General features: G+C 45.8%; 1 protein-coding gene across 1 annotated transcript; it reads left to right on the top strand.

The window, feature by feature from the left end:
• Positions 1 to 497: 497 nt before the first annotated feature.
• THUMPD1 (THUMP domain 1 NAT10 acetyltransferase adaptor) lies at positions 498 to 3,328 on the top strand. Its single transcript, XM_071760578.1, has 4 exons — positions 498 to 740; positions 1,015 to 1,195; positions 1,579 to 1,827; positions 2,392 to 3,328. The coding sequence occupies exons 1-4, from the start codon at positions 540 to 542 to the stop codon at positions 2,715 to 2,717; spliced, it is 957 nt and encodes a 318-aa protein (XP_071616679.1). The 5' UTR covers positions 498 to 539; the 3' UTR covers positions 2,718 to 3,328.
• Positions 3,329 to 15,694: the final 12,366 nt, after the last annotated feature.

The following is a 15,694-nucleotide window of genomic DNA, read 5'->3' as shown; positions in this document are numbered from 1 at the left end:
TGTCTCATCCTCTCCCCGGCTCACCGGTTTTCTCTCAATTCCGGAATTATGAACACAAACTCAGACTTTAACCCCAGAATTGAAGTTCAGGGATTAGAAAAAGCCTCGATGGCTACGAGTGACCCAGAGCCAGGTGGGACAAGTCCAGAGGATCGGGTCTGGGGAAACGATCAAATCCCCTCCCGCGCACGTGAAGCCTGAGGTAAATCGCCATTTTCACGGGTTCCTTCGTCGGTTTTGTTTGGGTTTTTTACCTCCAAGGGCACAGCACTGATTACAGAGGCCGTACGAGGCCTGGAAGGCGGCTGAGGGCCTCACTGAGGCACACCTAGTGCCGGGACTCGGCTTCCCCGGAGCCCCCAGCCCGGTCCGGTCCGGTCCGGTGCCGGTTCCAGTTTCCCGCTCAGCGCCCCTGCTGGGGCTGTGAGGAGCGGCCGCCCGGCCGCGGGGGGGCGCTGTCCGCGGATGAGCGCACAGGCGTGCGGTAGGTTTGGGCGCGGTGCTGACGCCATCAGTGCGCGCGGCAGCGGTGTGGAGCGATGGCTCCGTCGCGGAAGCGGCGGCCCAAGGGGCAGCTGGCGGCGGCGGAACGGGCCAAGAGACCCCGCGGAGAGGGGCGGCAGCTGGAGGCCGGCATGCACGGCATCCTCATCACCTGCAACATGAACGAGCGCAAGTGCGTGGGGGAGGCCTACAGCCTCCTCGGCGAGTACGGGGACCTCCTCTACGGGCCCGAGCAGGTGCGTTCGGGCGGGCCCGGCGGCGGTTCGGTGCTGGGCGGGAGGCGATACACCCCTGCGCGGCCCTTCCTGTCACAGCACGACCGCGTCCGTACATAAACCCCGTGTTTCTGTTTCCCGCACACACGAAAATGCGGATTCTGTCAGCAGCCCCTCGGGGGGGCAGAGGAAAGGCCTCAGCCCCTCACCCCCAGCCCCACAGGCGCCGCGGTCCCTCGCTGGCAGCGTTTAAGTTTGGCACTCACCAAAGACCCAATATTGGCCTTGTGTGAAGTTTTCAGATCAGGAGGAGCAGATGTCTGGAAGCACGAAGGAGGAGGATGAGGATGATGTTGAGGCTGCCCTGAAGAAGGAGGTGGGGCAGATCCGTGCCTCAAGGGAGCAGAAGCTGCAGCGGTTCCAGTCAGTGGAGAGTGGTGCCAACAACGTGGTGTTCATCAGGACCCAAGGCATAGGTGGGACATCAGCTGATCCTCTGGGAATAAAACGTTCCCAGCAGTGTTAGAGGTTGTGGCTTTCAAGAGACTCACAAAGATCAACTAAATACATATACATATATCACTATATATACAATATCACTAAATGCAGAGTTTCCCTTTCCTTTTGGCATTGCCACTGTTGTCAGTAGTCGAGTTGCTAAAGGTAGAGGAGTTTAGTTTGACAAAATAATGTTTGATCATCCAGTTTTGGTACAGTACAAACAACTCTTGACAGGAAAGGATTTGAGACTGTCAGCAGTGCTGCCAAGCATGAATTTCCCCCAGCTGATTATCTAGAGGGTGGAAGAAGGGAGAAAATGCCTTGAATTTCTTTCTCATGCCCTGTATTTTTCCTGCAGAGCCTGAGAACCTGGTGCACCACATTTTAAAGGACATGCATGCCACTAAAAAGAACAAAACGAGAGCAATTCTGCGCATGCTCCCCGTTTCTGGAACTTGCAAGGCTTTTATGGAGGATATGAAAAAATACACAGAAACCTTTTTTGAGCCTTGGTTTAAAGCCCCCAATAAGGGGACTTTTCAGATTGTTTACAAAGCTCGAAATAACAGTCATATGAGCAGGGAAGAAGTCATTAAGGAACTGGCAGGTAAGTATGGATTTTACATCAAACTAAGACCAACTGTGCAAGCAGCCCATAACTGCATGGACAGCATAGCTCAGGTGGTTAAAAGTGGTCTGAGTGGGAATATCTATTTGGTGCTTAATACATGCATGGTGAATTACAAAAGCTGCTCTAAGGCTTAGAAAAGCTTGACATTAATATTTGTTGTTGATGTCTTCAGAGACAACAAGCAGGAGACCACAGTACAGCTCTGAATATAATTTAGTGTCAGTGCTTTGAAATGCCTGCTGTCCAGCTTTCTCTCTGGATACTGTCCTGAAATAATGTGTAATCTTTCCATATATGACTCAAAATAGCTCCATATTACTCAAATATTTTGTTTCTTGGTAACTGCAGTGGGAGCTTTTCAGTTACTTGAGTCCTACTGGGGATATATTCCAAGAGCCCTGCTTTGTTCTGCTCTCAAGTAATTAAAAAACCATTAATAACAACTAAGGGGGATGCTGCTTTCTCTCTCAACTTGTGTCATTTCTGTAGGTCATGCTTATGCTCTGAAAGAACATCTTTTAACTACATCTTGTTTTACAGGAATTGTGGGCAGCCTCAATCCAGAAAACAAAGTTGATCTTAATAACCCAGAATATACCATTCTGGTGGAAATAATAAAAACAGTCTGCTGCTTGAGTGTGGTGAGAGACTATGTCCTGTTCAGAAAGTACAATCTGCAGGAGGTGGTGAGGAGCAATAAAGAAGACACACAGAAAACCCCATCCAGCCTGACAGAAGATCAGAACTCCAAGGTAGTAAAACCAGAAACTGAGGAAGAGAAAAGCTCCAAAGAAGTAAAACAAGAAAAGAAGAATCAAGGTGAAACAGAAGCTGAGCCCAAGGGGAATGATACACTGCTGGTGTAGAACATGTGGTATAAGGGAAAGATAAACACAGGGAAAACTTATTAAAAAAAGTTGCTTTAAGTCTAGAAGGGCATTTTAAAGAGGAAAGTGGGTTTTGTTTTGAAATCTTTTTTTTTTTAAATCCACATGTGTAGGAATTTCAGTGCTCTGAATTTCAGTGCTCCACCTGCAGGTGGAGCTGACGTTGCAGCAGATAAGAGTTCCCAGGAGTGCAGTCACCTTTCTGGTGAAGCTTTCTGTCAATCTTCTGTGGCTTTGTTCTGCATTCTCTTGACCTAGCAGAAAATGCAGAAGTGTGTGCATGCACGTGTCATTGTGGCCATCCTGACATCCTGACCCTCCCTTCTTGTATCTGCTGGAATATTTGCTGCTCTTTCCAAAGACTTAATACATGGGGAGGGGAGTTATTATGTCTTTTTTTGTTTATATGTTTTCTTAGGTATCAAAATTTGCATTTAAATACTGTTTGGATACTTCTTATGAAAGGAGCTCTCCATTATGCCATACTGGATAAGGGGAGTTAAGTTTAATTTTTTGGTAGTTTTAGCTTTACAGTGTTAATTTTGTTTCATATTGAAAGTAATATCAGTGATTCTTTCTGTTGTCTGTTACACCAATTCTTCATATCCCAGTGACTTCTAAAAATCCTAAACTAGTGCAGCTGTAACCTGCTTTCCAGAAGGGATTTGAGTATGCTTCCTGTTCAACTCTCTACCTTTAGTCTTTAATTTCTAGCATAAAGCCCTGTGGTTTGCTAATGGAAAAAGAATTATCTTGAAGAACACCACTTGTTACATTGTCTTGTTTTTAGTGAAAAGGATGTGTTCAAGTCTCCCAACAGCATTTAATTTATATTTGACTCTTTTCTCAGAATTGTTTCACTTATGAGAAGGAGTATGGCTTTTTGGAGGCCGAGAGTTGCTGTTCAGAGAGTGAGAGCTGCTCCTCACACAGAGAGCACCCCCACTCCTGCCCCCACAGCCGCTTCTCGCCCCCCTCACACAGCTCGGATACGGCCGGTGAGCATCGCCAGTGTGTCTGCTACAGCTGCAGCTGCTGTCTCTGCCCCCACAGACACTGCTACTGCTCAGAAAATGAGCCCTGCTGCAGACACCACAGCAGAAAGAAAAAAAAAAAAAAAAAAAAAAAAAAGGGCATACTCGTTCTCATAACTGTTTTTTTTTTGGTTTTTTTGTTTGTTTTTTTTTTTTTGTGTGTCTTGCGACACTCTCTTTCTTTCTCTCTTTCTTTCTCTCTTTCTCTCTCTCTTTCTCTCTTACTCTCTTACTCTCTTTCTCTCTCTTTCTCTCTCTCTCTTTTTCTTTCTCTCTCTCTCTTTCTCTCTCTTTCTCTTTCTCTCTTTCTCTCTCTTTCTCTCTCTTTCTCTTTCTCTCTCTTTCTCTCTCTTTCTCTCTTTCTCTTTCTTTCTCTTTCTTTCTCTTTCTTTTTCTTTCTCTTTCTTTCTCTTCCCTTTCTCTTCCCTTTCTCTTCCCTTTCTCTTCCCTTTCCTTCCCTTTCCTTCCTTTTCCTTCCTTTTCCTTCCTTTTCCTTTCTTTTCCTTCCTTTTCCTTCCTTTTCCTTCCTTTTCCTTCCTTTTCCTTCCTTCTCCTTCCTTTTCCTTCCTTTTCCTTCCTTTTCCTTCCTTCCTTTCTTCTTTCTTTCCTTTTTTCCTTCCTTTTCCTTCCTTCCTTTCTTCTTTCTTTCCTTTTTTCCTTCTTTTTGCTTTTTGGGTTTTTTGTTTGTTTGTTTGTTTGTTTTGGTGCTGGGTATTTTTGTTTCTTTGGATTGGGTTGGGTTATTTTGTGTTTTGTTTTGGGTTTTTTTTCAATGAGCAGGAGTGGCTGGCACAGTGTTGTCACCAGGCTCCATTCCTCATGTTTGCTCCTCGTTCCCTGCCTGCTGCTCCTTGCACAAACTCCTGGGGGAGCTGTGTCCTTGTTGTGCTTGGAGATGGGGAAGGTTTTCCTCTCACACCCCAGCACCTGGGAAGTTCCTGTCTTGTCCACAGCAGGGAAGCACTGGAAACAGTTTCTCCAAAGAAGTTCTGGCTCCTTTCAGGTATTTCTTCTCCTTGGAGAGGTAATGAAAACTTGAAAGTGTGACTCCAGGTATCTCTCCAAGCAGAGGATTCTAAAAATTTCCTTTTCAAGCTGCGTTGATGCTTTGGGATTTGAGAAACACTTTGTTGTTCTAAACTTCACAGAATCCCAGCACAAAGCAGCTCTAGCATGGCCCCTTTCTTCAAATTAATGAGCATAATTACTAATTAAATGCTGTGTCATCAGCAGAGAAATCAGAAATAAGACCAAGCAGGCCACCTGCTGTAGATCTTGGAAGAAGGAGCTTTGTTCTCATGGATAATGGGGGGAAACCTTGCTAAGGAGGGAGAGCACATCAGAAACCTGTAGCTGGGCAGACACAAAGAGCTCTGCTGCAAACAGGCTGCTCACTGGGCTTTCAAGTGCTCACAGAACCCCAGCCATGCAGAAAGGCAATCCCTCAGACAACCAGGAAACACCATCCAGCACTTTATTGTCATTCAGCATTTGGCACTGAGGGGGAAAAAATTACCTGGAGTGGTGACACCTTAAAGTTTCCCTTTGCAGAGGGACCTGGACAGACTGGAGAGTTGGGCTGATCCCAACGGGATGAGGTTCAACAAGGCCAAGTGCCGGGTCCTGCACTTTGGCCACAAGAACCCCATGGGGAGCTCCAGGCTGGGCACAGAGTGGCTGAGAGCAGCCAGGCAGAGAGGGACCTGGGAGTCTGGATTGCCAGGAAGCTGAAGAGGAGCCAGCAGTGTGCCCAGGTGGCCAAGAAGGCCAATGGCATCCTGGGCTGGCTCAGGAACAGCGTGGCCAGCAGGTCCAGGGAAGGGATTCTGCCCCTGTGCTCAGCCCTGGGGAGGCCACAGCTTGAGTCCTGTGTCCAGTTCTGGGCCCCTCAGCTCAGGAAGGAGATTGAGGTGCTGGAGCAGGTCCAAAGGAGGCAACTGGGCTGGGGAAGGGACTGGAGCACAGATCCTATGAGGAGAGGCTGAGGGAGCTGGGGGTGTTGAGGCTGGAGAAGAGGAGGCTCAGGGGAGACCTCATCACTCTCTACAACTCCCTGAAAGGAGGTTGGAGCCAGGGGGGGGTTGGGCTCTTTTCCCAGGCAACTCTCAGCAAGACAAGAGGGCACAAGAGGTCTCAAGTTGTGCCAGGGGAGGTTTAGGTTGGACATTAGAAAGAATTTCTTTCTGGAGAGGGTGATCAGCCATTGGAATGGGCTGCCCAAGGAAGGGGTGGATTCTCCATCCCTGGAGATATTTCAAAAGAGCCTGGATGTGGCACTCAGTGCCATGGGCTGGGAACCACGGGGGGAGTGGATCAAGGGTTGGACTTGGTGATCTCTGAGGTCCCTTCCAACCCAGCCCATTCTAGGATTCTATGATACATGGGAGGACATTGCCCTGAGCTGCCTGTTCTCAGGACAGACTTGCTTAAAAAAACTGCTCTTCCTTTTTGTGGTCACCATGGACATTCTCCTGCTGAATTCCCTTCCCTGCGAAGCAGCCAGGGGTTGTTTTCAGTGCATTTCCAACCCCTCAGTCCTGCAGTTTGGACAGTTCCCACCACATAAAAATTCCCAGCAAGGACCTTACCTGGTGTTCTGCTTTACATCCATGAGGCAGCTCAGGATGCCAGTTTGCTTTTCTCACCTCTGTGAATCAGGTAGATCCTCACCAAACCTCTTCAACTTCTGGAGTTTTGCCATATTTGCTGCTTTTTTTTTTTCAATGATCCAGTTTCTGGAGTCATTGAATAGCCCCCAAAGCTGTTTGTCTGCCTCCCTGAAGTGCAGCTTCTAACCCAGCCTCAACAAGGAGGCTGATAAAATTCCAAATTCTCCTTGTGGTGTCTCCTTTGTTAGAATTTGGCCCAGTTTTACTGGGAGTAGAACACTGATTTGCTTGATTTAATAGAGCATCATTATACTTCTGATCTGCTGGCTGCGTAGCCTGGATATGAGTTACCTTAGCAGGGTGATGGATAAAAAACATCCAGATGATTGATAGGGAGAAAATGTGGGGAATTAGTTCAGGGGAGAGAAACTCCAGTCAATTATTTTACAGAAGGCAGCTTCTGGTATTCAGAATTCCTGCCTGAGAGCAAGAGAACACAGGAATAAAAAGATTAAGGAGTTGAGAAGTGAAATTTTTGTTTTAATATCAACATATGGGCAAAATGTTACATTTCAGCTGAAGAAATAAACATGCTGTAGCCTGGGGAGCAGGGATGTTCAGCAAGAGGCTGGGAGCAAAGGTTATCTGAGAACACAGGGATTTTTTTTATACTGCCTGATACCATCAGGATCAGAAATGTCTCTGCTGTTTTGAATCTCATCACTCCCACCTAGAATTTGGTCGATTTGGATAACATTAATTATTTGCAAGAGTACCAGCATTTCTTTTTTAAAAGCACAAACAAAACAAAGTGTAAATTGAGCTGTTTTAGCATGGATGAAAACACCATTTAAAGCTTCATTTCCCAGCCTTCTATCTTGCAGGCTGCCTGGGTTTGATTAGATCTTTCCAGCAGGGGAGATGAGTTTGAGTGGCAGCTATCTCTGCCAGATCAACACTCTGTTTATTTGCATTTCCCACCAGCTCTGGGACTTTGAACTTTCTGCTGCCTGAAATCCATCTTGATGGGGCAGCATTAGACAAATCATTTTAATTAGAGTGCAGGGACTGGAGGCTTTTCAGAAGGTCAGGGTCTCCATGCTGACAGCTTTGATTAAATCCAGATATGGGCAAGGGGACCAGAGACAGACAGTGGCAAGTTTGGGCCAAAAGGGAGAGGGACAAAAGTAGAGATTGTCTCACCCCTGTGGCCCCTGGTGTGTCCATCTTCCCAGCAGAGGGAAACCAGGACTGGGTGGCAATGGGAAAAGTGGGGACATTTGTGCAGGATGTCACACTGACAACGTGGAGGCTGAGGATAATTCCCTGAAATCAGAGAGTGGGTTGGAAGGGACCTTCAGGATCATCCAGTGTCCCAATCCCTTGCCATGGGCAGGGACATCTCCCCCTGGACCAGGATGCTCCAAGCTCCATGATTCCAGGGAAGAGGCACCCAGAGCTTCCCTGGAGAACCTTTGCCAGTTTCTCACCACCCTCACAGCAAAGAATTCCCTCATCCAAATCTTCATTCCTTGAGTCAGAAATGGCTCCCTCTTGTCCTTTTCCTCCGTGCTTCTGCACAAATTCCCTCTCCACATTTTTGCCTCATCCTCTGCAGGAAAAGAGGCAGAGACCTGAGCTCCTAAATGACCAGAAAACAGAAAAAAGGTTGGTTGGTCAGACCTTCTCTGGAATAAACTGGTTTAGTTGCAGTCAGTAAATGAAATTGCAGTGATGGTTGCCAGCAGAAAATGGGATCTTATGTTTAACAGGAAGACAAGATACTCTTTCTTTTAAAACTTCTCCAGTTTTTTGACTTTCAGATTCCACTTGGCTGTTTTCTCTTGATTCCCTGATGCTCATCCCAACGTCATCTTGAGGTCTATTTTTGGAGCTTTTCTTCCTTCCAAATCAAACACCTGGAACCTGAGCCTGGGTCCCACTGGTGACTGTGTGGGAGTGGGAGCACAGCTCTGCATCATGATGAAGTCTTGGGAGTTTATTGAGTCTTTCACCAAATTATCTGTCCACAGGAAGGGGATGGTGCTCTGTCCCAGTCACATCCCTTCATTTCTGCTTTCCAACAATCTCTGTTAGCCAGGAAAATTGGGAATTGTCTCCTGGGATTCTTCAGAATTGAAATCCATGCACCAGGTGCTTGTGCAGAAAGCAAATCTTGGGCTTTTTGGTGGTTTTCTTTTTCTTTGCCTTATTTATTCTGCTTGCAGGAGCCACGTGGTGATAATCAGAGTGCTGCTGACCTTACACAGTTCAGCAGCCATCTGTATAAAATGGAGATGTAAAGAATTTCCAGAGATGCCTCTTATTATTCTTTTGGTTCAAGAGAAGAACAGGAGGAGCCCTCAGCATGGACAGTGGTTTTACAGCACTAACAAATCCCACAGTTACCAGGAAAACAATCAATTTATCACCCAAAACTGCTGCTTTTTCTGCATGGAGCCTGGAGGTTTGCTGTGGTTTGGAGTGATGGGCCAACAGCTTTAGTAAGCTTCATTTTCCCAGCTTTTTCCAACTTTGTAGTTGAAAACAAAGTCTCTTCAGCTTTGTTCTCTTTCTGTGGCCAAAATGTACATCTGCAGGCAGAGCAGAAAGCAGGGGTTTTGGTTGAACAAGCTCTCAGTCCTCTTTAGGATTTTGTCTGGTACAAACCAGGGTCTTGATCCTGTGCTGGGACATCCTTGTTCTGGCACAGAGCCCCACCAGAACCACCCACCCAGCCAGTGCCTGAGATTTAGGAAGGGTGGCTGGAGTCTGTCAGCATCAGGAGATACATTAGCAGAGATTGTGCCTATATAGTAGCATAAAATATCTTTATTTTTTAGCTGAATGATTTCCCTCTTGGGCCTTTCTGCATTTCCTGCAGTGCCTCCTCAAAGCTGAGGGTGATCATCACCTGGCAGGCTCCAGCCATAAAACTATGCCAGGTAAAATGGTCAGGGAGCTGATGCTGGAGGTTTAATTGGTTTTCTCAGCAAGGCTAAACCTAGTAGTAATCAGGAGTAATCACTGGTTAGTAAATCAGGAGTGTTCCTCATTCCCTGCATCAGTATTGGAGACAAATTCACTGAAGCCCCAGTGATGGTGTTAAGTTTTACCCCATAATGGAGGGATAGTTAAAAAGTGAAGCTTCTGGGTTGGTTTTTTTTTTTTTAGAAGATAAAAGATGTGCAGAGATGTGAGAAGTATAAAAGGCTGAGCTTGAAGGGCTTGGCAAATGTAAGCTGAAAAAGGTTTGATTTCTTTTTACAACTCAAGCTGAGGTTGCACTGCGTGGTGTCCACTTTGTCTTCAGATGGGGGGATGAAGACCAAAAATCCTCAAAAGCTGTGACTTGGGCAGGTGAGAATTTCAGCACACAGTGGGCTTGGAAAGTCATTTCCATTGCAGAACTGGAACATTTCTCCTGAAAAGCTCCCCTAAAGCAGTCCCTGCTCCTACCAGGACAAACCAGTCCTGGGCAAACCAGTCTGTCCTGGGCTTCTTGAGCGTTCTCAGTCCCCACATGAGCAGCAAAGCTTCAGTTCAGGCTTAATCCATGTGGGGTTTTAAGATAAAGGGAGCACTTGTTGGGATGGAGCTGCCTTGGAGAGGTGAGCAGGAGGAGGGCATCCCCTGGATGTCATTGCTGGAGGCAGAACCACTCTTGCTGCAGTTTTTTTCTGTGGGTTTGTGTCTTTGCTGCCAGAGCCTGGACATGTTGCTGCTTTCCATATCTCTGGCAGCACTAATCAAAAGCACAACATGGTCTGAGAATTTCACTTCATCCCAGGGAATTAATCAGCAGGAGGGAAAGCTGAGCAGCAGCACCATGCAAGTTCTCACCTCCTGCAGCACCTTGCACTGAGTCACTTGGAAATGGCTTTGGCTGAGCTGCCACATGATGCTGGGATTTTCTGTGTATCAGAAATATTCAGTGCTTGAAGGCTGAGTGAGCAGGGAGGAGCTGAGCAAGGAGACAGCAAGTGAGTGCTAAATATTTGCACAAATAACAAGGTTATGGTTTTTCCAGAATTCAAGACTCTAAGCACAACCTTCAGCTCAGCCCTCCAAGTTCTTTTATTCCCCTTTGCTGCAAAAAAAAAAAAACAAAAAAAAAAAAAACCAAACAAATTGGACCCCCATAAAGTTTCCAAGTGTGGAGGGTGAATCCCTCAAATGTTCAAAAAAAAAGCAGGTTAGAGAGGTAGAGAGGTGAGTGATGGGGAAATAGAAATTCCTGAGTGTGAATATGCAGAGGGACATGAAAGTAATTTTCTTATATAACAAGAAAACTCCACAAACCAGGTTATAGGAAGCTGAGAATTACTGATGTATTACTTCAGTGGGCTTCCCACTTGCTAGGAGGTGTTTAATATGAAAATCACAGGGACAGCTTTAATGAAAATGGCATTTATATCAGGCTTTTGACTGATCAGCACTAAAAGCTTTTTTTTGTCTTTTTTTGGGGTGGCTGATTATATTTCTGTGGCTGGGTTCAGCTCTGCCAGACCACTGTGAGGAAGGTGACAAGGGGTGTTTCAATATGCAGTTAAAATTGATGTGTGTTTTGGGTTTAATGACAACAATTTAAAATTCCTGGAAGTGAGCTGCTCTTCTAAGACTCTTCTGCTTTCAGCCATTGAGTTCATCTTTATAAACTGCAAGGAAAATGGAAAAATAATGGCTTGGCCTTGGGAAGGAACTTAGTCAAATTTGCAAGTTTGAGTAATATTCATAATATATGTTGCTCCCTTTTTATTATTAGAAAATCTGACATTAACTGATCTTCTGCAAAGCTATTACTCCTTGGTAAATATTTACTTAGCAGCATCAGGACATTTCAGCTTATTTCTTTTCTCATGAATAATTTGTTTGTAATAACTTTCTGTTATTATTTTTGATGCCTGCTCAGTCCCCTGAACTGCCAGCACTGTCTCTGCTCCCTGTTCCTGCCTGAAACCAGCAGCTGACTTTTTGGCACGTTGTGGGTGGTAAAACTTTGCTTCTAGAAGCCCTGAATGCAGGAGACAGTGACCATTTTCCATAGGTTTCAGATAATTATGACAAAACATTCATAATATAACATTTCCTTAGGAAAGAGCAAACTAAAAGTGGGGTTTCCAGAGCAGTTTTTTCTCTCAGACACTTTAAAGCAGGGGCAGAGAGAAGTGAAGTTATTCAACAAATGCCTGGACACAACAAATGCACTGCAATTCTTTGGAGAAATGTGGGTGTATCTCTGCTGGGAAAAGTGAAAATTAAAGACAAGTACATTGGGTTCAGCAGAGCTCAAGGTCCCTTTTCAAACATCAAGTCATGTGTAGATGAGCTAACCCAGAATGATGCTGTTTGCCTCCTCTCCCTGCTAATGACACCCAGACAGCTCAGCTGGAGCTGGCTCAGCAGCCTGGAAAACTCCTGTGGGTGGCAGAGGGAAAGGACCAGGAGTCTTGGATGCTCTGGGAAGGCCTTCAGGATTTATGGAGCCACCTGGGCTGTGTTCCCAGCGGGAATGGTAAGAGGCAAGGCAGCCCCTGCTACCAAGCCTGCCTCTGTCATCCCCTGCTCCTACATATTCCCTGGAATATATCATATTTACCATACTTGGCTCGTTTCCTAGGATTGAGTCCAAAACTGCTTCTGATCTTGCCTGCTGGGGTATCTGGCTGGGTAAATGCACTTTGCTGCCCACCCTCCAAGAGCAATCCCTGGTGAGGTGGCTGTGGTTATCCCAGACACCAGCCTGATGTTCAGATCCCCCATTATCAATGCTTTGACTTTTTCTCTACATAAACAAAACCTATTTAGCTTGTGATTGTGCCTTGGAGAGTGTCTCACAGTTGTTTTCATTTCCCCTTTTTGGCTTCAAGCAAAAATTCTGTCCAAATGATGAGAACCCCAGAGCCACAGCTCGGGTCTGCTCCGTTGCTGTGTGGCCCTGACCATGGCAGGGAGGTTTTGGTTTTCAGTCCATTCAACTAAACAATGAATATTCTGTCTGGAAATGGTTGAGAGACACTCTTGTCCCTTCAGAAAAACTGAAGGGACAAGCACAAGGATTGCTTGATCATCAATAATAAATGGAAACGGAAAATTTAATGGAAATTATCTGAAAACTAAGAAAAAAAAAAAATCAAACTTAAGTTCTTAAAGAAATAGTGTATGTGATCTTGAGATCTTTGCATGCTGATAATAGACACTGATGTTTTTAGCCAACCATCCTTAAGATAAATTCTGCCTTTTTTTCTCCTTGTTCTCCTCTGAAAATTTCATTTAGCCAGCACACTCCATGCCAAGTTTTGCTTCTGCAACAGCAGGAACCTGAAAAACCATTCTGCTAGCAAAGTCTTCTCTCTTCCTGTTTATATCATTCTCTCTCATCTTTAACAAAGGATCTTTATCTTTTACAGCACGTTGGTGATACCTTAAAATGTTTGCATCCTTTGCTGATTTACTGAAGGTGCTGAAGGCTTTTCCTGTGCATCACCCGAGTTGGTGAGGAGCATCCCCTTGCCAAGAGGGTCCCCTTGCCTGATGGGCAGCAGCTCTGAGGCTCCTTCCCTCTCCTAGCAGAGATGAATTTTCCTCAGTGCTCCTCAGGACTGGGAGCCAGCATTTCATCACAAGATTTTCTCCAATGAGTGGCCCTGTGCCAACTCAATGCTTTTCCCAGGGCCCTGACTGTACACGGGGACCCATTTTGTAGCGAGAAGCTTTGGCAGGTTTTTCCCCTCATTAGCACTGATAGTTAATTAGCTGTTCTCCTTTAGTCACTGCTGTTCTCAGATTGGTTTCATCTCCCTGATATTGCTCCTGGGCTGAGCCCCAGGAGAACCTGCTCTTTTCCAACCTCCCTTTTCCAACCCAGGACATGATGCTGCCCACCTCCCAGGAGCCTTGCAGTGCCTCTGTCCTCACTTCTGTCTCCCTTGAGGAAAGCCTCCTGATTTCTGAAGCTCATTTCTTGATCTCCTAAGGCAAGAGAAAGATTTCAGAGCTGCAAGGTTCTTTTTAGTGCTCCCACAGAGGAAAGAGATTCCCTGCTTCACTCCTGGGACACCTCTCCTTTGGATGGCACCATTCTCACCTCCAGGCAGGGCCACTTTCTTATTCCTGCTTTAACACTTGAGTTTTTCAGGACCTGAAGCAGCAGGAAAGTTCCTGCATGACAGACCTGCCAGCCTTGCCCCTGCTTCAGCTGCAGCAGGTGGAGTAGAAGTGAGATGAGAGTCTGGCCATGCCATCAAGAAATGCAGAACCTTTCCTCACACCCTGCATGCCCTGGCTGTAAACAGAACCTGGGACACAACCTCCAGGTTTCAAGGCTGAGAACAGAACTGAAATGGGTTTGTTTCTTCTTTTTTAAGTTTTATTATTATTACTATTTTCTTTTTAATGTAGAGCTTATTTACAACTGGCTAAACTGGGTGCTGGAATTTGGGGTGCATTCAGCTGCCTTCTTCAGAATGACAGAGACCTTTATTTGGCTTATTGTGATTTGTCTCCCAAATGCATTAAGATTAACCAAGTCAAGGCTGGTTTAGTTCCAAACAAATATTTTATATGTGCTCATTCATTTTAAAAGTTCTTAGATAAAGTTTGCAGAAAATGTCCCAGTGTAGACACATCAACATTCCTAATAATATTTGGCTGAAAGGCAAGATAATAGCAAAGTCCAGGCTTGAAGAAAAGGGATGAATCATCTCTAAATCACATGTTATGATGTAAAAGAATAAAGGGCAATTGTTTTGCTGGAGAGAAACAGCCCAGAGCAGCTGGGGGGTCATTCCAGCCTCTGAGACCAGAGCAGGGCAGCTCAATTGCCAGAGCACATCTCAGCCACAACTCTCACCCCCTCCTTGGATGCTCACGTGCAAATTCAATGGTGGCAGCATTTAATTTGTCTTTTTGCACCCCAGAAATGAGCATAGGATTAAATCAGACCTCATCCAGAGACACAGGAGGGTGTAGGAGGAGACTGCAGCAGCCCCGAGTGCCTCTGCCAGGCAGCAGCCTGGGTCCTGCATGCTTTAGGCCATGGTAGGAGCCACAAAGTTATCTCATGTGCATTGCTTTGAAACTGCAGGCAGACTCTGTGGAAGCCAAAAAAATTACTTCACTTTTGTATTAGTATATCCCAGAATAGGAGGTGACTCCCTCTGCCAGCAAAAAAAAAAAAATAAAAAAAAAATTAAAGGCTGAAATGCCAGCCCATTACTTAAACACACATGGACCCATTTTCACAGGCTTCATCTCCTGTGCCCCTGGAAAAACTGTTCCTTGGAAATTATAGTAATTGTTTTATTCTCTTTGATCTCCACTAATAAAGCTATGGACTATCACTCAGCAGGAGCTGTTTCTCTTAGTTAGGTTCCTTCCAACAGTACTTACATTAGGAGGCTCTGGGGAATTTCAGTAAATGGACTTGAAAAGAGCTCTGCAAAACTGCTTAGACTTTCTGTAAAAAATATTTCCCCTGCATTTGCTCAGCACACTTCTCAGCTTGTTTGTTTTTCTCTTTACTGCAGTTGTTGTTGGACTGAGGTGAAACCTGGAGAAGAGTTGTGACTGCTTGTCAGGAGATCCTCCAGCAGCTGGGGAACAGAGGGAAAGATTCCTGAATCCCAGACAAGTTGCTGTAGAAATCACACTTAGAGAATTACAGTGTCTTGCTGTTCATATTTTATTTTCCAGCCTCAGGAAGGACTGGGGGATGATGAACATGCACTGCTCCTCCAGCAGGGGCCCTTCATGTCCAGAGGAAGAGCCCCCAGGTGTAGGAAATATCATTTCATTCCTGGAGGGGCTGCATGGACTGGACTTAAAAGTAGCTGGGTGCCTCTCTCGTGTGGAGATGAGCATAAACTGGGCTTGTTGAACTTAAAAATCCTCTTCCCCAGTTTTATGTGTGCAGAGGACAGGAACTGTTGCCTTTGCTGTGGCTGTCAAGTCACTGCGAGGTACTGGGAGACCTCCTGGGTCGGTCCATTCGGAACCAGTGTTGCAGAAGGACAACATCCTCTCAGTTCCCCTGCCACAGCAAGTGGCTTGTTTAGGACTTTGGTTTAATTTTGACTCCTCAGGCTTCAAAGCCCAGAGCCTGAGCTGAAGATCAGCTTGGCAAGTTGGGTCAGGAAGCTGAAGAGCATCCCACATGGCCAAGTGGCTGTCACGGTGTGCATGGCTGAGTTCTCATTTCTGGCTCCTGGTGAGCTACAGCTTGCTGCAGGCACCTTCTGTAGAGCTGACAAACATCCAGATGGTTGTAAGAAGATGCAAAGAGGAAGCCAAATGTCAGAGCTGCTGGGCACTG

The sequence above is a fragment of the Heliangelus exortis genome, chromosome 17 (assembly GCF_036169615.1).
Source record: "Heliangelus exortis chromosome 17, bHelExo1.hap1, whole genome shotgun sequence".
NCBI classification, from domain to species: Eukaryota; Metazoa; Chordata; class Aves; order Apodiformes; family Trochilidae; genus Heliangelus; species Heliangelus exortis.
The sequence above is the reverse complement of the archived record's forward strand: the minus strand, read 5'-3'. Positions and strand labels throughout refer to the sequence as shown.

Excerpts from the sequence above, each read along its gene's own strand:
- THUMPD1 (XM_071760578.1), top strand. The coding sequence starts at position 540 with ATGGCTCCGTCGCGGAAGCGGCGGCCCAAGGGGCAGCTGGCGGCGGCG. Across the intron at positions 741-1,014 it reads TCCTCTACGGGCCCGAGCAG|TTTTCAGATCAGGAGGAGCA; the intron begins GTGCGTTCGGGC and ends CCTTGTGTGAAG. Across the intron at positions 1,828-2,391 it reads AGTCATTAAGGAACTGGCAG|GAATTGTGGGCAGCCTCAAT; the intron begins GTAAGTATGGAT and ends CTTGTTTTACAG.